The sequence below is a fragment of the Taudactylus pleione genome, unplaced genomic scaffold (assembly GCF_031769625.1).
Source record: "Taudactylus pleione unplaced genomic scaffold, aTauple2 ptg000069l, whole genome shotgun sequence".
In the NCBI taxonomy this organism is placed as follows: domain Eukaryota; kingdom Metazoa; phylum Chordata; class Amphibia; order Anura; family Myobatrachidae; genus Taudactylus; species Taudactylus pleione.
Genome location: NW_028284471.1, coordinates 5,652,928 through 5,677,812, shown reverse-complemented (window position 1 = coordinate 5,677,812; position 24,885 = coordinate 5,652,928). Strand labels below are relative to the sequence as shown.

The 24,885-nt window shown below is 43.6% G+C and overlaps 1 protein-coding gene across 1 annotated transcript in view; it reads right to left on the bottom strand.

Annotated features, from left to right (window-relative positions):
• HCK (HCK proto-oncogene, Src family tyrosine kinase) overlaps positions 1–22,428 on the bottom strand; it is a 50,436-nt gene extending 28,008 nt beyond the window's left edge. The window contains exons 1-2 of the mRNA XM_088467160.1: positions 22,374–22,428; positions 20,842–21,161 (exon numbers count right to left, since the gene is read on the bottom strand). Coding sequence (XP_088323286.1) covers positions 20,842–20,955 — 114 coding nt within the window. The 5' untranslated portion in view covers positions 20,956–21,161; positions 22,374–22,428. The remainder of the gene's footprint in view (positions 1–20,841; positions 21,162–22,373) is intronic.
• Between the last annotated feature and the right edge of the window lie 2,457 nt (positions 22,429–24,885).

The window sequence follows — 24,885 nt, the reverse complement described above, 5'->3', positions numbered from 1 at the left end:
CCCCAGCGCCTTGTCACAGCTGACGCTGGCAACTTGTCACAGCGGCCAGGTCCACCCCTGGTGCTGACGCCAGCACCCGATCAGCTGTCGCCGGCTCCGCCTTCAGGAATGACGCCGGCGACCTGTCACTGCAGCCGGCACCTCCCCAGCGATGACGCTGGTCTCTGGCCACGGCCGGCCTCTTCCTCTACAGCGCCAGAAGCAGCAGCACCGCCTCAGGTCCGGAAAGCCCCTCTCTGGCTTCCGTTCTGACTACATAGCGCTCTCGCTCCCTAGTGCTTGGTGAGTAGCCAAGCAGGCACGGGAGGGGGGAAACAGCAGTAGCTCCCTCTCCGGCTCTGCCCCCCTGCGCCCGGAAGCCCATTGCTGCTCACTGGCCGCCCGGGTCACAGGAGGGCAGGCACTGGAGGAAGGGAACACCAGACTGACTGGCTGAGCCGCCGACCACTACTACTTATACCCCTGACCAATGCTGCACGTGACCCTTTCCCTGGCCGCGCGACCCTCTTCTTCCCGCCTGCAGCGCGAGCTCCTCTCTCCTGTCCCTATACTAATGATAGCCTACCTATCTGACCTGCTCGTGCTCATTCTAGCACATTCCTAACATGTCACGTGTCGCTGCTGCTGATGGCTTTACCTCAGTAAATATGAAATAAATGTAAATAGTAAATTTACCTCAGTATGTTAATAATAACACAATACAATAAATGCATATAATACATATACATGTCCCACCAGAATAAACTCCCTACACTTTTGTAAATAAATTAATTACAACAATTTACTCTGATCCGACTATGTTTTTCCTTATACACAAAGCCCTGTACATCTTAATTACCTCAGGAAAACATAAATACATATATTTTACCTCAGACTTGTGTATATATATATATATATATATATATATATATATGAATTAAATTATATATACCTGTTTTAATTGTATATATGAAGTATATTTATATGTAATATATCTCCATAACCCTAACCAGGGTTACACTAGCGACGGTCGCTCCGTCACTCCGGGTCTCGCACCAAAAGGGGGCGGCTGTCGATTTTGATCGACAGTTCGCACCGTTTTGGAGGCGGGCAGGGGGGGTGGCTGGCCAAACGGAGGTGTTCCCGACGGAATGCCTGCCATTTGGGGGCGGCCCCACTGACATCACGAGTGATGTCAGTGGTGAGCTTTCGGCTCTATTAAGAGCCAGAAGCTCACTGGGGCTTGCGGGAATGAGACTCTACCGCAAGGGTCTCGTCACAAGCCCCGATGGTCGCGATGGTCGAGCGACCATCACCTGGCCACTCGCAATAGCTGTGGGTGGTCACCCACAGCTATGCGAGCGGACCGGAGGCCGCACCAAAAAAAAACCCCCCTGATTCAGAGCGAGCGCTCTAAATCAGGCCCTCAGTTCCTGAACCTCTCAGTAACTATGACGTAATGTCCTGGGCTAAAATTTATTTTCCATAAGATAAGTTTTATTTTCAAGTCCCTTTTCTAAATACTATATATATGTTTATATAATATATATATATTGTGGTGAGAGGGGTGGTCTCTCACCTGAATTGCCCACATTCTGGTAGGATCAGCTCCCTCCAAGGGAGAGGAAAACAAGACCAGCACATTCAGCACCTACAATAGAAGGTTGGAATTTCGGATTTTCTGGGCTGCACAGCTCAAAGTGGAGATATGGAACTCCGGGGTTTCCAGGTCGACTAGAGCCAGCAGGAAGTCATCAGTACAGGAAGGGTTTAAAACTCTCATACACCTGTTGCTCTTTGCCCTGATGCTGTCTAGCGGCCATGTAGTAGGATTAAGTGTTGTATGCCAGGAAAAGGGCTATGCTGGAAGAGCATGGCCGATTGTGGCTGCAAGATACTGCTGACTACTAAGCACCAGGAGTGCTGGGAACATTTGTGTTTATTCATTTATTATCTGTTATGTGCCTGTGTGTGTCCAGGCCTATGCTCATGTATGCTAAAGTGCAGTGTCTGCTACCATTAAAAGACACTGCTTTACCGAATACCTTCCTGTCTGAATGCTCATTTCTACACCCCGTGTTACAATAGATATAATTGTTATTCTATAGTTCCACCCCTCCACGATTTCTCCAGAAAAATAGCTGTGTGTTTGTGTTTACCGTAAATCCTGCATTTGCCCCTGATCCTTACCAACATCTACAATTGTTATTCCACTACCTTATATATCAAGTATGTTATATTTATTAGAGTGTATACTTGTTTGGACAGGTTCAACCTTACCTTCTGTTTCCTGTCGTAAGTAATTTGTTAGGAACTCAGGGCCTGATTCAGAGCCGGCTCTGAATCAGGCCCTCAGTAGCTATTGTGGCCTCAGGGCCTGATTCAGAGCCGCTTGTATGCGGCCACTCGTTTTCTCCGAGCGATGTTCGCACATCTGCGCATGCGTATTGGTCGTAATGCGCATGCGCCAACCAGTCATTGCGGTCGGAAATCGGGCGCTCGCAAAACAGCGAGGGCCTGCTAATTTGAGTGACAGAATGAGGTGTTTGTGGTTGGTAACAGAGGAAGGTGCTTGAAAACGGGGTGTGGAGATCCGAACGCAGGCGTGCCAAACGGTCAAAATGGGCGTTTAATGGGTGTGCATAATTAACAAAGCAGCGTCATTGACCACGTCACTTGGTTGTCTTTTAGCCTGAACTGCTCGCAGTGATTGCGGGAAGTAAAACCTACCACAAGCACTGCGAGCAGTTCAGACGCCTTTCGATGTACTTGATTAATCTAATAAATAGCGGAGATGACGTATTATGCGAACGGCCAGGGGGCGTCTTTACAAAATAGCGAGCGCATGTTTCGTTCGCTCGCTCAGACATAGAGGCATCAACAGACCGCAAAGAGCGGGCGCTCAAGTTAAATAGCCGGCCCCTTTTTCTGAACGACCATTCGCAAATAGCATCTGGCTCTGAATCAGGCCCTCAATCCTATTAAAGTACAGCACCGAGTACTATGCTGAGCACTATGCAGACCTGAACGTAAATATAAGTTGCGTATGTTTTCCCAGCAACTTTAAAAAAAAAATGCTGTGAGGGTTGGGGATATTACATTGGGATGGGAGAACGTGAGGGATGGGGATATTACATTGAGATGGGAGAACGTGAGGGATGGGGATATTACATTGGGATGGGAGAACATGAGGGATGGGGATATTACATTGGGATGGGAGAACGTGAGGGATGGGGATATTACATTGGGATGGGAGAACGTGAGGGATGGGGATATTACATTGGGATGGGAGAATGTGAGGGATGGGGATATTACAGTGGGATGGGAGAACGTGAGGGATGGGGATATTACACTGGGATGGGAGAACGTGAGGGATGGGGATATTACATTGGGATGGGAGAATGTGAGGGATGGGGATATTACACTGGGATGGGAGAACGTGAGGGATGGGAATATTACATTGGGATGGGAGAATGTGAGGGATGGGGATATTACATTGGGATGGGAGTACATGAGGGATGGGGTTATTACATTGGGATGGGAGAACATGAGGGATGGGGATATTACATTGGGATGGGAGAACATGAGGGATGGGGATATTACATTGGGATGGGAGAACATGAGGGATGGGGATACTACATTGGGATGGGAGAACATGAGGGATTGGGATATTACATTGGGATGGGAGAGAACGTGAGGGATGGGGATATTACATTGGGATGGGAGAATGTGAGGGATGGGGATATTACATTGGGATGGGAGAACATGAGGGATGGGAATATTACATTGGGATGGGAGAACGTGAGGGATGGGGATATTACATGGAGATGGGAGAACGTGAGGGATGGGGATATTACTTTGGGATGGGAGAACATGAGGGATGGGGATATTACATTGGGATGGGAGAACGTGAGGGATGGGGATATTACATTGGGATGGGAGAATGTGAGGAATGGGGATATTTCATTGGGATGGGAGAACGTGAGGGATGGGGATATTACATTGGGATGGGAGAATGTGAGGAATGGGGATATTTCATTGGGATGGGAGAACGTGAGGGATGGGGATATTACATTGGGATGGAAAAACGTGAGAGATGGGGATGTTACATTGGGATGGGAGAATGTGAGGGATGGGGATATTACATTGAGATGGGAGAATGTGAGGGATGGGGATATTACATTGGGATGGGAGACTGTGAGGGATGGGGATATTACATTGGGATGGGAGAATGTGAGGGATGGGGATATTACTTTGGGATGGGAGAACGTGAGGGATGAGGATATTACATTGGGATGGGAGAACATGAGGGATGGGGATATTACATTGGGATGGGAGAATGTGAGGGATGGGGATATTACACTGGGATGGGAGAACGTGAGGGATGGGGATATTACATTGGGATGGGAGAATGTGAGGGATGGGGATATTACATTGGGATGGAAAAACGTGAGAGATGGGGATGTTACATTGGGATGGGAGAATGTGAGGGATGGGGATATTACATTGAGATGGGAGAATGTGAGGGATGGGGATATTACATTGGAATGGGAGAATGTGAGGGATGGGGATATTACATTGGGATGGGAGAACGTGAGGGATGGGGATATTACTTTGGGTGGGAGAACATGAGGGATGAGGATATTACATTGGGATGGGAGAACATGAGGGATGGGGATATTACATTGAGATGGGAGAACGTGAGGGATGGGGATATTACATTGGGATGGGAGAACATGAGGGATGGGGATGTTACATTGGGATGGGAGAACATGAGGGATGGGGATATTACATTGAGATGGGAGAACGTGAGGGATGGGGATATTACTTTTTTGATGGGAGCACGTGAGGGATGGGGCCATTACAGGTATCTTCGAAGAGAAGGAATGGTTAGAAAATAACAGTAGGCTAGCATGAGGGTTTTTTTTTATAGTGCACTGTAATGGATTTGGATATTAGTGGGCTGAGTGAGGTGTGTATATTTTTTGGAATGGGAAAGGTGGGAATTTTAAATTGGGATGGAAACAGTGGAGGGCTGTTTATATTACAGTGGACAGGAAAGGTATGGATAAGTGTGGATATTGCTGTGAGCTGGGAGGAATGGAAACATTGCAATCGGCTGGGAAATGAGAGGGGGGGGACTTTATAGAGGGATAGGGGGAGGGGAGCGAAAGTGTTATTACAGTGGGCTGAAGGCCTGATTCAGCAAGGAACGCACGGACGCAGACGTATGCAATCGGTCGATTATTTCGCATTGCCCATGCATATGCATCACTGTACGCAAACTAGCTTTTGCGGGGAACTGCATTTACAGAGGCTGCGCAAACCCAGAGCACAGTGATTGACAGGAAGTGCCATTTGTGGGTGGTGAGTGGGGTGGTCGGGCAAACGCAGGCGTGTCTGTGCGTTTGGACGGCATTTCAGGGGCATGCATAATTAAGCTCTTGCGGCGGCAGACGCAGCCTGAGGTCTAGTTGCACACAGAAAGTCTCGCTATGTCTGCGGGGGGGTCAGGTCAACCACTATTATGCATATGGGTCCGATGATTCTCGATGTTACCGATGTTACTTCTGTCTTGCCAGGGAGGGTGCAAGTAAAGGGAAGTGGGTGGCATTATGTACAGTAGTGTTGGGCATCTGCTTATTCTGCTACGTTTGCCGTGCGTATGCATTCTTTATCATATTCTCGCAGCAGCCGATTGCGTGCGTCCGCATCCGTGCATTCCTTGCTGAATCAGGCCCTGAGATCGGTGGTGAAATGAGTCTGCTAGAGGATGTGGAGTATTGGGAATATTATAGTGGGCTGGAAGTTCTAGTGCTGGTGATAATGGAGATATCAAGTGTTGGAGTGGAGAGAACTGGGAAAGAGGTATTTACACTGTGTCTTGTACTGCTTAAAATAGGTAAACATAGAAACTTATGGAAACAATTGGGTCCTGAGAATAGATACAAGCTACCTACAAATGTTAGTGCACTTAGTAATGTCATTATAGTGACATGTATTCTGATTCTCATCTTAGCATGCATGAAGTAGGCGAGGGGGTCACTCATTGTCCATTCTTAGCTTTTAGACAGGAACAAGAGTAATCTTAATTTACCCCTGCTGCTGTCTGCACACAAAATGACAGCGTGCAGCATCTTAATATTAGGAAAGGTGAAACAACTAAATATTGGGCATTGGTATTACAATATTACCGTAAAAGTGAGGGACCACCACCCAAGCTATCTCTCCTGTTAGTGATTTGACCAGGCCCTGTCAAAAGTGATTAAGGTGTGTTTTGACCAATTATACTACATGTAAATTTATACTGCTATGTGGTGCCCATATACTGCATTATCTGTAATGCCAGTATAAATAAGATTTAATTTGTTCAATTAAAACTCCACACACTTTGTTGCTGTTGTGGGTGAGTAGTGGCTGGGGTACAGGGATACTTTGTGGAGAGAAGCCACAAAGGGAGGCCAAGAGAAATATAAATGAGTGGTAGTAGTGCTGGGGGGAGTTTGTGTATTGCGAAGACTGTGGCTTGGATGCATAAAATATTACTTTAATGGTGAGGTCTAGTCACTTAACAGTCCAAAACATTATTGATAGGGTCATGCAGGACCGTAGCAGAAGGAAATTCCACCCTCTTATGATTGCTGGGCCTGGGAAAGATCTCAGCACTCTGGGTGGCTCTCTAGGCTGTATGGTGTTGTCCCTGGCATCCTGCAAGCCAAATGCTGGTGCAATGGGTTTCTCTGGTGCCCTGAGCAGTGGCACCGCTCATCCTCTTCTAGTTACGTCCCTGGGGTCACGTGGGGCAATTTGATAACAGGACTATTTAGTTTAATAAGGGGTAATGTTAGTGTCTATTAATTTAAGGTAATATGATGGGACTATTTATTTAAAGCTGAGATGGTTGGGGGCTAATAATCAGGGCCATCTCTTCCATTGGGCTTGTTGGGCAGTTGCCCAAGGGCCCGAAGCTTGTAGGGGCCCACCAACCCACCCCCCTGCAGATTCGTGCATTTATCTTTTGGTATTATCTAATTAAATGTGTTTTTTGACCATTACCTATTCCATCTCTGAATTGCTACATACATGTAAGTTATTGCCATTTCTGATATACAATTAATCAACTTTCAATTTTCTATTTTTCTAATTATTTAATATCATCTATCATATGCCCACTGACCCTGCGCTTCCACCTTTTTATTCTGGTTCTTTATATCTGTATGAGGTTCAGCCCCTCATTGGAAGCAGCGGGACTCTGGACATATTAGACACTAATTGCCGATCTATATTTACATCAATTCTGATTAGCGCCCTATTGCTCCCAATCTTTTTTTATTTCTTCAATCTGTTATACAATCTGTTCCCACCAGATTGTAAACTCTCTCATAACTGCCCTGTATGTACCTGTTTTACATGTGCCTTGTTTTGCCACTGTCCACTCCCATCAAGAACAACAACAGCAACCATAGTCGTAGTAATAATAAATAGCAGGACCAGCAATTAGAGTTATAAACTAAACAATTAGATCTGCGTTAATTAGCACTATAAATATGTATACATTACTCAATCAATGTTCTCAAAGCAGTTAAACAGTAAAAAAACAGAGGGTAAATTCACTAAGTGTCAGTTTTGCTGTGAACTTGAAACCGAGGGGCAATTCCCATGCTCTGACAATCAGTGCTGCTCCATTCATTCCCATGGAGAGTGTCCCCGAGTGACCTCTCATTTGTGACGACATTACTGGAAAAGTAGTAGCAGGTTTTTTTTTTTTTGGGGGGGGGGGTTGACAATAATGAGGTGTTCTACATGGACTGAAGTAGACGTGAACCCCTTTGTTTTGTAAGTAAGAAATGGGTAAATGAGGATTGTTTCGGGATGTCTTATTTAATAAAATACTTGAGATGTTTTCCGGAAAACTGAACACACCCGAACTTTGGGATTCCGATACAAATCAAGTCCCGGCTTGGATCACCTTTGGGTCTGCTGTAAGTTCGGAACTCAGATTTAAAAAACGAATCTTGGGTTTTGGATTACATGCAAACAAGTCTAAATTACATTATTTTAATTGTGTTTATCAACTTTAAAGAAATCCAAAAACAAAACTGAATCCGAAGTAAAACACTTGAGGGTGGTTTTGTAAAAACCAAAACCATAACATTTGTGGGTGGTGTTGCCAATACCAAAGCCAAAATACTGGGTTCCGCACACATCTCTATAACATACTATAATAGTTGTTGTGTGTACTGTCTTTTTTATACAGGTGGAGTACAGGTGTCAACAGACCCGTGATTTCTGGGCATGCTGGCACTTGTGGTTCCACAGGTGCCATCATGCTTGGGCAGGCTTGCTGGGACCTGTAGTACACCTGTCAGAACAATATTCATTAAACTTTAATTACACTTTACCTCTTCACTCAAAGCACTGGGGATGCAGAGAGGAGCCCTGGGGAGGGATGCATGACGTATTGCATTCGGAATGTGACGCATCCCGCCACCCTTCGCATTTATACCAGCGTTAGTAACGCCGGTATGCATGAAGAACACCGCAAAGGACAGCTCTACCGGCAAGAGCTGTCCTTTGCGAATAAGGGACTTCCAGGTCTAAGACCCGGGAACCCCTCTGGTGTCATTCTGCGCATGGGCAGAAGGACCTGCGTTCCACGGGGGGTGCTGGGAGGGATCACATTGGATCCCTTTCACAGCACTCTCCCGATAGTAGCCCATAGCCTTATATAGGGTAACGCCAGCTGAAGATTGTGTTACCCAACACATCGCATTCCAGGGCTTGGGGCATATGAGAAATGCGGTCAAACTCGCATTTTCGAGGTTTGACCGCATTTCTCCCTTTGCTGCATCCCACCCCTGGGCTTTATGGTTGTCCTTGGGGATGGGAGACCCCATCTTTTGTGTGGTTCTCACTTCTCTAAGGATTTCAGCCCTGGGCTGGCCAGACGTGGGATGGTTGCCATTATGGCAGGTGGACTACACACTGTGTTTCCAGCGGACCCTTGATATCCGAGAATGTTGGCGCTTGTGCAGTAAATCCAGGGTTTCTATTCTTATAGCTAAAAAAACATTGATACTGACCTTATTTTCTATTGTGTTCTTAATTCAGAATTTTCTTTGGATTGCCGTTATATTTGTCTTTAGTAAATCAGCGGATTGCAAACCTGTCGGGAATCCATTAAAAATGCAAGATCCAACGTTTAGTAAATTTACCCCCAGATCTTTTTTTGCAATTGTCCCAATCTGGGACTGAAATGTTGGTGGTAGCATGAGTATTTGTTACAACTACAGGTAATGCCTGGTCTACAGGAAAACTTTTATGTTTTATGAATAATATTTTTATATCTGTTATACTATCAAAGGAATACAGCGCTTGAGAACAAGCCTGGCAACATATACAGAAATACTACAGGCAGTATTGCTCAGTGACCCCGATGCGACATTAAATTCGATTGCTTGGCCACAGCGCCAAAAGTGTAGTCCGGTAGGCCATGTTTGTCGCCAAATGACTAATATGGTCTGAACTCAGCCAGCTTTGTGATTGCATCTCCCATGCTATAAAAATGTCTACATACATATTATGCTTATTCATTAGGAAATATGACAGAGAAAGAAGAAGTAACAGAGCTTCCGTTTACATGCAGAGTGTTCTTGCAATTAAGCAACAAGCTTATCTAAATGGAACTCAGCTAAGCAATAACTTCCTAAATCCTTGCGGTGATATTGGTGCCAAGTTGCTAAGCTGAGCTTTTTAGACATTTGTCCCATAGAGTGACTTCCACAATATACTTCCACTTAATTTCCGTAAATTAATTAACATAAATTTATTTGTAAATAAAGCTATTTAACCTTCTAAAATCTAAAGAATAAACTCTCACATTGTATTTTCAGAATATTTTAGTGATAGGCATTGGATGAAGAGGAGGTAAGATACACAGACTGTACACTGGAAATTAATAGATTTATTATGCACAATTTCTCTCTCTTTCCTTCACCCTCTCACTCTCTATATCAGGGCCGGATTAAGGGGGGGCGACAGGGGCGGTCGTCCCTGGGCCCCCACACACGGAGGGGCCCCCACTAGCAGTGGTGCGCTGTCTGCACCCGCCGCTAGTGTCCCCGCCGATAGTGTAGTGTAGACCGCAGTAAGCGCTGCCACACTACACAGTGCCGGTGGCAGCTGTGTGTTTGTTTCAGGCAGCAGCCGATGAGAGTCAGACAGTCTCTCATTGGCTGCTGCACAACGGAGGGAGCCGGCTGGAGGGGGGGACTACTGCCGGGGGCAATGCATAGGGGGGACTACTACTGGGGGTAATGCATGGGGGGACTACTACTGGGGGCACTATATAAAGGGCACTGCATAGGGGGGGACCACTAATGGGTCCAGGGGCACTATATAAAGGGCACTGTATAGGGGGACCACTACTGGGGGCATTATATAAGCGGCACTGCATAGGGGGGGACCACTACTGCAGGGGTCAGGGAACTTTTTTACCTTTTACCCCAAAATATATTTAGATATGCCGAAGTTACCCCCTTGATTTGAAAGGAAGGAAATCATATAGTAGTGCCCCCATATAATGCCCCTGTAGTAGTGCCCCCATAGTTATGCCCCTGTAGTAGTGCCCCCATATACTGCCCCTGTAGTAGTTCCCCCATAGTTATGCCCCTGTAGTAGTGCACCCATATAATGCCCCTGTAGTAGTCCCCCCATATAATGCCCCTGTAGTAGTGCCCCCATATAATGCACCTCTCCCATAGTGCAGGAGAAGAGCTGGGATTCGGACTGCGGCGGTCAGGTAAGTTGTGATTTTTTTTTGAGTGTGTGTGTAAGGGGCACTGCATAGGGGGGGCAGCTACAGAAAGCACTGCATAGGGGGGCCGCTACAGGGTGCACTGCATAGGGGGGACCGCTACAGGGGGCACTGCATAGGGGGACCACTTCATGGGGGCACTGGAGGGGCGCTACTAGATCTCAGACTGCACTTGTAAACTAATGAGTGCATTGATTTGCACACCTGGGAAGCCTGAGCCACTTCCCACTCAGACTAGCACTTCTACTACATTGGTTACAGCATGAAGTCTGGCAATGTAATATGCACACCAGTCAGAGGCACAACAATAGGTAAGTCCTGCTAATATTTAGACTGTGTAGTGCAGCTTTGGTTCATTTTTGGGGTGTGGGTCCCCCTAGATTGCTTTGCTGATCTGCTTCAGGGCACCGCAGTATAACACAATTTCCTTTAACACATTTTAATACTTCACTGTCTGTTTCCTTTATATATGTAGTTCACTTTTTTATTTTTATGCTTTATATGCGGCCAGCGGCTGCTCTTAACACTTCACTTTTCTTATTAGAGCGGTGCTTTGGGGTGGATTGGCTGGGCCAGTTTGGGGTTGTCCTGTGCTCTGGATTTGAGCCTTAGTATGTTAGGGACCTGCCCGACAAGAGGTTACCCGGATATGGTGGGCAGACCCATAAGCTTGGCCAAGATTATGCCAAATACCTCTATTGTATTTACTGCAAAATGTATTTATTATATATAATCAGTTAATTTGGAGTTGTGCACCTGTATTTCTTCTTTGTGTATAAAGTTATTAAAGTATCCTGAACACATGTATGAATAAAAGTATATATAATGTAAAGTGCACCACAAAACTAAAGTGCACCAGTATTCTTATAAATAAAGTGCCATATGTGTATATTTAAAATGATTCAAGATTTAGTAAAATAATCAGAAATAAAAAAAAGACATAGAGATAAATAGAAAAAAAAATTCTCATAACAGTTGTATGCCAAAAAAGGTTAAATGGTTAATGGTTAAGCTTATCTTAGTCAGTTGAGGCCCATTTAAAGGGAAAGAGAAAATACCCGACGCGTTTCATTTGGTCTCTCAGACTTTATTCCCTTGATGAAGTCTGAGACTAGATGAAACACGTCAGGCACTTTCTCTTTGCCTAGAAATGGGCCCCCCCAACTCCTCCATTTAACCTTTTGCGGCATACAACTTCAATGAGATTTGTTATCTTTTTGTCTTCTTTGACTTCTTTGACTATCCTCTTCGACGAGAGGGGACTCAGAGAAATGCGCACAAACATTGGCTTCTAGGGACTGTATCGGGTGCAATTCCCTAGACACCTGGTATGGCTGACAGTAAGGCAGAGGAATGGCTTTCAATTAGCAGCACTCTCTCTATTAATCGCAGCCCGGACTTACAGTCCCATGAGGATAAGATTCTTCACCCTGGAACTGCCGGTCCTGTATGTGATTAGCATAAAGCACTCCCAATGGGAAGCCACTGCCAGAGTGAAGTGAGAGCATGTCAGGATTGAGACCAGCGGCCGTATCCCGTGTGCAGGCGTGGTGTTAGTATTCCTTCAGAGGGATATAGTTGATTTGAGTGTGGTGTTCCAAAGTGTTTCGGCCAACACAGCGGCCTTTACAAGGAGCAGACTTTTGACTGGGTCATGGACTATACCATTCTTAGGAAAGAATGAAAAGGGAAGGGGGATGTCTGTTTGCCAGATGTTGTTTAAACAAATCTTGTGGGACGATAACACTAAGGAATGTGACAATGAAGAGTCCTTATAGGTAGACATGGCAACAAAGCGACTAACAGTACTGAATGGAATTATATGTCAATACATAGGGGTAAATTTACTAAAGTGACAGTTTTTAGAAGTGAGTTTTAGAAGAGATGTTTCCCATAGCAACCAATCAGATTCTATCTATTATCTTCTAGAAGGTGCTAGTTAAATGTTAAGTAGAATCTGATTGATTGCTATGGGCAACATCTCTTCTAAAACTCACTTCTAAAAACTCTCAATTTAGTAAATTTACACCATATAATGAAATAATAACTACAGATATATTCAGCAGCATGATTTTAAATACCTATGCATAAATTAGGATACTGAAAAGCAGAATTTTAGCATCTATAAAAAAGCAACCAAGTGGTAGAAAAACTGAAGATGGGGTATAGATGATATTGGACTTACAAAACAGCTATTATATTTAATGTACAGGTAAATAAGTACTTAGGAAACAGCAATCATGACATGGTAACATTTAATTTAATAACATCTTATTTACTACATTTGAGAAAGGTCATTTATGGACAGCTCAGACTGGCATTATAGTTGATTGACTGGATACTTTCACAGATAACTAATTATTACACTGCGCAACAATGAAAATGTTTCCTACATGAAAATAGTTACTTCTAACTGATTTCAGCATGCAAGGAACGAATATAACATTTCAAACTCTCAGTTCGCTCTCGGTTCCGAGAAATAGCCCATTTATGTTGATGTAGGGGTATTTTGTTAAATACTAGGAAATTATGGTGTCTAGGTAATAAATAGGTTGGCAAACCAGAATATAGGAATGCTGAGTCATTGTAGGTCATGTAGTCATTGTAGGCCATGGAGAAAATGTTCATCACAGTCCTTTGGTTGATTTAAGCAAAATTCTTTTGCCCCCACATGAAACTTGAACTTATGAAGGACATTGTAAATGGGATGAGCCAAGATGGAGAAGGTAGCAAGTACCTGAGAAGACTCCAGAATAATGCTAAAGTTAAAGAAGGAATCTTTGTTTGACTGAGTCCTCCAGGTTAATTGGAAAGCGGCATGGAAAGCCTTTAATGGTGTTGTGCATGGCTTTTTGGGTAACAAAAGAGCTGGAAACTCTTTCCAAGCACCTGTGAAAGACTATTAAGTTGATCTGAGCAGCCACTATTTTTCATGTAACGTTAGGGACACCTTGACCGGAGCTTAAATATATCTTTGCAAATATATGTAACAAAGATCTCTGAATTTCTATTATCATGTAGTATTCAAATCTCATTGGTGGACTTTTGCAGTGTGCTGGGGGGGAACATTTTTTTCTAGTCTAGCGTAAACCCCTCCCTTGTAAAGGCACCATTGAAAGACTATTAAGTTGATCTGAGCTACCACTATTTTTTATTACTGAGCTGGAAAGGCATGAAGTTATGAGACCGGCGGACGCATGCCCGCCGGTCTAAATACCGACAGCATAATCCTGGCAAGGGATCTAATATAGATGTCGAAATGCCGACACCTATGTTAATCCCTACGCCGGGACCCCGACAGGACACTGCACCGATCGTCCAACGCCGGGGGTAAGTATGTATGTAGTCGGGGATGGGGGGTTAGGTTTAGGGCACCCTGGGAGGACTTAGGGTTAGGCACCACCCCGGGGAGGGTCAGGGTTAGGCTAGGGGAAGGGGTGTTAGGTTTAGGCCCTAGTGGGGGGGTTAGGGTTAGTCACTTACCCTAAACTTAACCCAGAGAGGGTTAGGTTTAGGTACGGGGAGGGGGGCTTAGGTTTAGGCACTTATGAGGGAGGCTAGGGTTAGACACTAAGGGGGAGGCTAGGGTTAGGCACTTCTGAAGGAGGGTTAGAGTTGGGGAGGAGAGGGTTAGAAATACTTAACTTACCTCCGCTGTCGGGATCTTGTGCATCGGGCTGCCGGCATCGGAATTTGAACCAAAGGGCTGACATCCGGCGGTCAAACATACCCATTCCGCTGGAAACTATGTTGAGATTGTGAATAACCTTCTAGAAAAGTACCATCAATTAGGCTGCAACATGTCTCTCAAAATCCACTTTCTCGACTGTCATCTGGCTTATTTCCTGACAACTGCGCTGCAGTGAGTGACGAGCACGGTGAGTGATTCCACCAACGCATTTCAGCAATAGAAGGAAGATATCAGGGTAGGTGGAACGCTGCTGTGCTTACTGACTACTGTTGGACTGTGACAAAAGATGCTCCAGAAAAGGAATACAAGCGACAAGGAAAGAGAAAGAGCTCTCATAAAAAGGCCCCTATGTGAGATAGTATTTCGGTTGCTGTAAGCTGTTTCGTTTTGTGTTCATATTTGCAACTGATTGAATTTAAATAACTGTTATTTATGTTGTATCAAGAAAATATCTGATTATTTTAAAACTGCTTTTCATTATGACTATCACTATGACTATATTACTGAAGTACATATAGAGCAATTAGTGAAGCTTAAAAACTAGAATAATTAAATACATTCTGAAGTCATAATAGTTTTTCTTGACCTCAAATTAGTAATGTATGACTATTTTTAGAAAGGAAACAAATTAAAAGTATTTATTTGTTGCACAGTGATATTGTAGACACATGCTATATTGCATCACAAGTTCTAGAACTAAAAAGAGACCAATATAGCTAAATAAAAAAATAGTAAAGGTGATAAAGAGAACGTATATAGCATTTAAGTTTGGTAAATATAGAGTATGGAGTAATTATTACATAAATATAAAGTAAGAATAAACCAAATATCTAAGTACATATAAGGCAAGCACTGTCAGAGTGTGAAAACAAATATTGCTGAAAAAAGCAAGTCTAACCACAAAAAGTTTTCCAACGTATAAAAATAGTAACAAACTAGAAGTTGATACAGTAGCATTGGGACACTAAGGGACCTATTTATCAAACAATTCTGCCATTAAAATATACTACTGTTTCCACATGTTTAAGGGCAGAATGAAGTGTCTCTTGAAGGCAATATTATAGAAAGCACAAGAGATCCCCTGTTTTCTGTCCATAAGGCCTCGCTACAGTAGTCCTATGGGGATGGTAATTAGCAAGATCCATAGCTTTTTGGACCTTGCATGCCAAGATCAGTACTCATGTACCGGCAACTGAAATTGGTACATTCCACTGAAAAAATGGTCCTTATTACCACTGTATGAGTGATAAGGAATATTCATTTTGGGGGGCTGGGTGCATTTAATAATTCATATTCATATGCCCTTAAAAGATGAACAAGGGGAATAAATTGTATGCAATAAAGAAATAGAAATCTTACATTTTGTTATTTTGATCAGAGTATACAAAAGAGGAAGAATGTTGTGCTGTGATACTTTTTGTACAATACTACTTAGAATTAGAACACATTAATAACTAAACAAGATGAAACCTACACCCAAGCTGAAGAAGCTACTTTCATAGATTCTTTCCTTTATGAACTCTTACAGAATGGAATCAGTACTAAACCTAACCACTCTCCCTAGTGCCTAAACCTAACCCTCCCTCCCCAATGCCTAAACCTAACCCTCCCCCCTTAGTGCCTAACTATAACTCTCCCCCTAGTGCCTAACCTCTAACCCTAACCTTCCCCCCACCTTCGGGATTCCGGCAGTCGGAATGCTGGCGCTGGTATTCCGATAAGTGTCGAGATTCCATCGTTAGCATTAAATGTATCCCTTTACAGGTATTTAGCCATGGTAATAATTGTACCCCCTATACAAATGAGATATAATTAGGGAAGCAGGGATGGAAAGTGACTACCATAGCCTGCGTAGCAGGACCCGGGGTCAGGCAGCTGCTGCAAGAGCTAGTAACATTCCGAAATTAATAAAACATGACACAAATATGCGGCTGGCAAAGAACATTTTGCCTTTGTATAAATCACTTGTTAAATCTGATCTTCTACATGGCTTAGTTGTGTGCATCTGTACATATAAGAAGAGCTTTATAGACTTCAAAGCTACCTTATTTATAAGAGAAATGAAAGGGTTAAATTAATTGTTTCACTGGGGTTGTTACATGCGGTGGGAGCTAATTCATTGCTACAAACATTTTACTTTAAAAGAAAGAGAATTTTGTGATGATCTTCTCCCATCCAGAACTATGTAAGTGACAAGACAGGAACTACTGCGACTGGAGGAACCTGTTATCCTCACAGGCACGTAAAGGTATTTTTCTCTCTGGGTATAGTAAGACTGTGAAATTAGCTGACAAGGGAGTAAATAATGGCAGAATCACATAAGTGATTTAAAAATAAATGGATATTTTTCTTTCAAAATATAGTATCAATAGTTATAAAAGAGCAAATTAAGCCGTTGGGGTACTTGGTGCAGAGAATTTATCTTGAGCCATCTTAAACCTATGGCTGGTTGGCCAAGATGCTGGCATCTGTAGGGGTACAAAAGTGTGCTTGGTCTGCTTGGAGAAGCTAGTTAGAAGAGTGCATTTAATACTATATTAAAATTAGGCACACAAGGTTAACATCTGTAAAATGACAGGATTGTATTTTGCAGTACAGGATTACTAAAAATGTGCTCATGTAAAATGACACATTTACTAACACATTTCTTGTTTTACAAACCAGAGCACATATGGTAAAAGTCTAAGTAAGTTGAATTTTGTCATGTTTTTATTATTTTCACCCTGCACATTTTCAAGACTATTCACATACATGTAGGTGCATCCATCTACAGCGGCAATTCCAAAAGCCCAGAAAGTAAGCATTTACACAAGTATAAAATCAGTGTGATCCAGTAATTTTGTCGTTTAAAAAATAATCCCTTGCTTCTAAAGCGCAAACCATGGGCCTGAATCAGAGTTGTACGCAAACCTAATGGTTTGCGTAGAACTCAGATTGCTGGAGATCTGCGCATGCACAGGATCTGCAATGTGCAGGTCTCTTTCTGCGTCTATAGTCGCAGTATCCTTAAGCCGCAGCATGTATGACATGCTGCTGTGGTTTGGGGTCGGGGAATGGGCGTCGATGGACAGCGTTCCTGATAACAGGGGCGTGTCGCTACAGCCATTCTGAGTAGCCTTAGGCTCACTCAGATGGCCGATGTCGCGACCAATGGTCTCGATGGTCATCTGATGCTGCATCTTCAGATGCAGCACTCGGATCTGAGATGACATCTTTCTGTCCTTAGACGCCTCCTGTGGCATTAGCATATTAACATTTTCACATACTTTTGTAGACATTAAATGATGATGAATATGGCCCTAGTGAGGTACTGATGTTGGCCGATAAGGTCTGGTTCACAGTTTACGTTCCACTTCATCCCAAAAGAATTTAATGGAGGTCAGGAATCTGGGCAGACCCGTGGAATACTTTAACAGCAAACCATTGACGCATCCTGTTTTATTCATTGGGGCACTGTCATGCTGAAACAGGAAAAGGCCTTCCTCCAACTGTCCAAATAATGTCACTGTATGCCCTAGTGCAGGGATGGGGAACCTCAGGCCCAGGGGCCGTATAAGGCCTTCGGAATCATTTGGTCTGGCCCTCTGAGCTTTTTTCTGCTATCCTCATCTGGGCAGCAGGATGCCTAGAATGGCACCGTGCAGTCAGAATCTATGCGGCAGTGCCACCTGGAGCGTCCTTAGGACGCTTCAGATGGTCACACCGCTGCCCTTACAACTCCCCGGAGCATTGCTGTAATCACATGCTATTGTGGCCCCGCTCCCATGTGACGTCACATGGAAGGGGCGTGGCCTGCACCGGGCCCTCAAATAATGTTATATATATCAAAATGGCCCTCGGCAGATATAAGGTTCTCCACCCCTGCCCTAGTGGGAGGGATTCCCATCACTAAAACTAATGGGCTCAGGCCAAACCCTGAAAAACAGCCACAGACCATTACTCCTCCTCTCTGAGTGAAGTAACTGTGGACAGATGATGTTGTGTGAGCCTGTATAACCTACTGCTACATGGTTAAGCGGTTGTTTCTCTGAAACTTTTCAGTTTCACAATAACTGCACTTACAGGCGACTGGAGCAGCTCTAGCAGGGCAGAAGCTTGGCCATCTCACTTGCTGGAAAGGTGGCATGTGACTGAGCTCTTTGGCTCAACCCATTGTACTGATAATGTTTGATTATTTTGATTCTATGGCTGTATGCTTGATTTCATGCACATATTAGCAATGGGTGTCCACATACTTTTGGCCATGTAGTGTAAGTCCACAGTGCCATGGCCATTCTCTTTTGATCTTTGTATAACAACATGGATTGTAAGGCAAATGTTAATATCCTGGTTTTCATCCTACTAGAACCAAATCAAACAGTGATGCTTTGCCCCATATCAGCCAATATACTGAACACTTCCTCTGGATGCCAGTCTTTAGGAGCTATTATTGTTTAATCTATAGGGCCGCCATATGACTCCATGTTTTCCAGAGAATTCTGATTCTTTGCTACTCTGGAGCTGACAGTCTAATTAGGGTCCAATCTGCTAGAAGATATTTAACCTATCAGTGTATTTTTGAATTGTGGAAGAAAACTGGAGCACCCAGTGAAAAGCAACGCAAACATGGGAAGAACATACAAATGCCAACCTACTTTGTCTCGTAATTAGGTGTTCCTTTTGTTTTTATCTCTTAGTAACAAAATTATGCAAGGTTCCTTTGCAAGAGACTTTCACAAGCGGCCATTGTGAGACTTGAAGGAAATCTAGTCTTGTGCATATCCAGTTTACCACCTAAGGGTATATTTACTAAAGTGCAGGTTTTTAGAAGTGGAGTTGTTGCCCATAGCAACCAATCAGATTTGTGCTATTATCCTCTATAACAGTGATTTTCAACCTTTTTGAACTCGCGGCACACCATCTGTCCCCCATGAAGAAAAACACGCACAATGGTCCCCACGGGGGAAAACAAAAACAAATATATTGGCCTCCACGGAAACCAAAAAAGCACATTGGCTTCCACATAAAACAAAAATAAAACACATTGGTCCCCATTTAAAAAAACAAATACACTGGCCCCCCACAGAAGGCAAAATAATACACATGGTCCCCACATAAAAACACATTTACACTGGTACCTCAAGAAAGCAAAATAAAACACACTGGCCCACAAATGAAAGAAAAAAACTATCCAGAAAGCAAAATAATAGACATTGCTCCCACATAAAAAACACATTTACACTGGCTCCCACAGACAGCAACATAATACTTATAGACCCCATACCTGGAACTCCCTGTCCCTCGGTAGCGTTATTGGGCAGATCCTTCAGTCCCTCAGCCTCGGTTGGTGCAGACCTGCAGCAGCCTGTCACATTCACTGCTCATCAGCAGTGTGAAGTACCGTGCAGGCGGGACAGCGATGCAGCGTGCGTGACCTATGATGTCACGCCGCCGTATCTCCATTGGTACAGCCCTGGCAGCGGCTGAGCCACATGGAAGAGCTCAGCGCTGCCCCAGCACAAAGTTATACAAAGTCAGGGAAGGGACGTAGATAGATCCAGGTAAGCTGTGGGGGGCATCTCCTGGTGGCACACTTGGGAACCGCTCACTTTACAGCGGTTGAAAATCGATGCTCTATAAGGTGCTAGATAAATGATAAGTAGAATCTGATTGGTTTCTATGGGCGACAACTCTACTCCTAAATACCCGCACTTTAGTAAATATAGTCCCTAGTGTTCCAGGTATCAAAACAGATTGGGCAGTGAAACTGTGTCATGCAAATTCTGTGTGCAGAGCAATACTAAATATTCTCTCTCTCTCTCTCTCTCTCTCTCTCTCTCTCTCTCTCTCTCTCTCTTTCTCTCTCTCTCATATTAAATGGGAGATGTATATGACATGCCATTTAGAAGTAAAATGAAACATCATATAAACATATATACAAATCATTGCCTGCGTCATATTGTATGTACACTGTGCAGAAATATAAATAAAAAGTTCTTCCATCTGTAGCTCATGGCAAACACGGAAACACATTGAAAATTTCAGTTTACATTCCACAGTCTGTTTGCTCTGTGTACACTCCTCTCATACACTGTCATGTTCTTGTTTCATATTGTAACAAAAATAAGGGATTTTTCAGGTAAATATCCATTTCACGTCTCCTGTGACTCAATACAAACCCTTCTATTGCACCGTGTATGTTATAAAGCCAAGTATAATACCTTCCTATAACCTGCCCTCAATGTCACATTAGCATATCTATTATCCAGCAGATCCTCTGTACATAACCACTCCAAACATGTATCCAGCAGTGACAGTGTAGTTAAACACTGTTTCCCAAGAATTAAGCCCCCCACAAATGACACTCTGTACTCACTGTTCCAATTGTAGAAGTGGGGTCTTTGACATAGTGACCAATTTCTGCTTGAAGAGGGTGGTCCAAAGCCTTGACCGACACATTAGAAGTTGATTTTGACTTTATACAGCCCATCTTGATAAGAGTGACCACATAGGAGAGGGCACAGAGAATGAGGGAGGAAAGAGAGAGAGAGAAAGAGAGAAGATTGTAGATCCCTGGTGTCAAACAGGTATTGCCTTCTGTATAGTGACAGTTGCTGTTGCTGTTATACAGAACATTCAGAGGCTGCTCTCCGATGCTGCTGCAGAACCTTGTACTGTCCGGACTGGATACAATTACTAGGAAAATTAGTGATATATCAGATTAAAGAGTGTCAGCAATGCAGAGAAAAAGTGACACATTTATGGGAATAGAGTGAGAACTTCTCTTTTCATGAGCTGCATTTACATGAAATAGGGTTACAAAAATACAGTAGTTCCGTAAAAGAAAATGCAGAACTTGGAGGGTAAGTGACAGAGAGAAAGACTCCCTGTGACTGAGAGAAGGACAGATTAACAGAGACAGGGACAGTCTGAGTGTTATTTGGAGGGGAGGGACAGACTGACTGTGATGGAGAGAAGAAGCCTGAGTGTGACTAAGGGGCCCATTCATTAGTAATCGCTTTTGCAATGTGATCTGTTAGCAATATTAACACCCATGATCGCATTGTAGGATGCGATCATAGCGCTTAGATGCATGAAAAAACAAAAGCACATGCAGGGACAGCGACTGTCCCAAAGAGGCATGTCCCTGTGATGTGCTAGGAGTGAAGTGCCGGGGACCCCACATGTGTGACTTCCTACCCTCTCCCAGCTAGTTTTGCTATGTGTAGCACATCGGCTACATTGGATTATGCCATCTTCAGATGGCGTCAACTGTGGGGACCAGTTCTGTAATCCTGTGTATTCCTGAACTTGTTCAATCTGACAGCATGACATCCCCATTAGAAAGCTATGGGGGTGATACAGCTGCTGGCAGAAATGGGGGGACAGAAGCAGATATCGGAGATATTTGCTGCACTCCCTCCATAATACATTGAAGGGATACTAAATATATGCAGGTATCCCCCCACAACGTGTGTTATTTGGGGAAAAGCAGCAAATGTTTAATGATAAATGGGCCCCCAATAGAGACAAGCTGACGGTAATAGAGAGAGGAAAAGATCGAAAGTAACAGTTTGTGGACCAGAATAAGGACAGACTTGTTGTAAATTACAGGGGTAGACTGACTGTGATAAGTAAAGGAAACTGATCTGGACATAAAGATAAAGCTATTGCTTGGACACAGACAACATGAGCAACAAAACTGAAAGCTCGCTGCTGAGAGAGAAAGCGTGATAGAGACAGACTTGACATTAGTAGGGACAGAGACGGTCTGCTAAGGTCCTAAAGAACAAAGACACATACAAAATGAACAAGTCCTATCTTATCAGTTGCTTTGTATGATAAACTCTGGATAGAGAAATGTTATTGTTCACAAGAAGTGGAGGGAATGTGAGCAGAAAGACATACCTCACGTCTGACAGACGACATTAGGTCTCTCACTGCACACAACTGAGAGGAAAAGAGGAACCAAAGAAAAAGATTATCAGCAGGAAACACATACTGTATAAATATAGCTACTACATAATATAACTAACAACATATACACAATACAGACTTTATTCAGGGCCTGATTCTGAGTCGCACGCACTGCCTATATTGGACGCAGAAGAGCGATTTTCCTTCTGTCATGCGTCTATGATACTTTGAGCATGCGCCCAGATAGCGTGCACAAAGAGTTGGAGTTGCGACTAGGTGATATGTATGTACTATTTGCAGGTGATATGCAGATATGTGGTATCAGCTTCACTGATTAGCTATAGTAACCCTCTGTACTGACACACTGTGCTGAAATACTCTGTGCTGAAACACTGCTGGTCACACTGTGCTAATACTTTGTGCTGACATGTGTCTATGGCGTCTATGTACTTGGCACTTGTGTGCCTGCCCATAACTTGTTGATATGTGTGAACTATTTGGTGGTGGTATGAAGAGTAGCGAATTTACCAGATATACTAGACAGCTCAGGACTTAACCAAGAGCGTGGTTTATTGTGTAGCAGTATGTACAGTCATACTCACAGTTCCATACCTGCAGTATCCTAGAAGGAGCAGAGCTTGAGCGGAACATACAGAGCACCAGCCGGTAATGTATGTTGGTAGCGGTGCATATATAAGTCAGCAGAATGCTTTTGCAGGATGTATACTTGTATACTCTGGAGCTGAGTAGAACACGTCTGTGTGCGCTCTAACAGGACAAGATGGTGCTGTTCAAAACCAAACAGTGAAGGAAGATGCTTCCCTATAGAAACATAATGGAGGCAGTAATGCACTCCATTTTTAAACATGACTGAGGCACATGGGAGACACAGAAATGTGTTTAAAATGTTGTGGTATTCCTGGCCAGTGACAGAGCGGTATCTTAGCGCACTTACGGAGAGGACCCATCTTATGGGCGTATATGGGAGTGTCACAAGTGTGTCCGTGAAAGTCCTTGCAGGAGACAAAAACAGAAATACTAGTGATAGAAACACAAAACTAACAGTAGAAGCCCACTCTATGTAATAGAGGCATTTGGTCGACAAAAATAGCGCCAAGCATGCTCAGTATGGCTGAACCCAGAATGCATTGAGACCAAGTGTGCATGAGCGTACTGAGATACTTGGAAGTGACTGGATCGTGGACTGCAGGCTACACTACACGCTGGGACTAAACACGTTGGGCACATGTATTCTCCATCATACCAGGTAATTTTTTTATATACTTGGGAAGTGTTCACAATTTTTTCATTTTTGATTTTAACCTATGTATTAATTTCTATTGTATACTGGATACACTATCTGTACATTTTTTTTATATAATCCACTAGAAACACTAATATAGTGTACAGTGGTTAATTTGCATACATAATCTTGGGCCACTCACCTCCACCCACACTGCAGATTACAGACTGAAGGGGAGACCAGCACAGAGGGACACAGACCGTCAGTAACCACTGTTATCATCTATCTCTATGCAAAATAGTGTCTTTTGGAGCCTGATATTGTCCATATCCTTTTTATGAGGTGCTGTGGCACAGGTGTGAGACATGAAGGAGGAGTGATTATGGTGGACCCCATTTGTGCAATATAGACTACAGACTTTTGATAAGAATATCATTGAAAGCCTGGGAACTGTGGTACTTTTATTTGTTCAAACCAAAAAGAACTGGCATTTGTGGATGATGTCACAAAAGTTTTGGGACTACGTTGCAGGATTCAGCAGAGTATATAACTTTTTTGGACAATAACACTTCCAATACTGACTTAAAGAAACATTTCAGAGAAGTAACTGTGTAATAACATTGTGTAATCAAATTGATGCAATAATAGAACTTCGAGAAAGCATGTGAGGATCGCACATTTTGCATCATTGTGTACCAATATTGATTGACTCATTGCATATAACATTTGGTATTCATGCGAGGACAAAATATCTTAAGAAAAGCACCGCAGTGCATTGTTTATTGTGTCACTGAAAGTGGTTGCATGCACAGACATTAAACCACTCACACAGAAGGCCATACACAGACGGAGAAAGTGCACCTAGCATGGAGCTGATGCAAGTTTCAATGGTGCAACCGTTACCACTCCCAAGCAATTACTACATGTCACTTACTTTGCAAATGGTTCCTCTATACGAACGTAATAGCATTGTAAATGCTGTGCTGCAGTACGGCGTTCACATAAGCGCAATAGCAAGCAATCGCTAAATCTGCAAAATTATTGGCATTGCCTCTGCTGCTGAATCAGCTTGTGGTTCTAAGGGCCTGATTCAGAGCCGGACGCTATTTGCGCTCGCTCGTTCAGAAAAAGGGGCCGGATATTTAAATAGAGCGCTCGCTCTTTGCGGTCTGTTGACGCATCTATGTCTGAGCGAGCGAGCGAACGAAATATGCGCTCGCTATTTTGTAAAAACGCCCCCTGGCCGTTCGCATCATACGT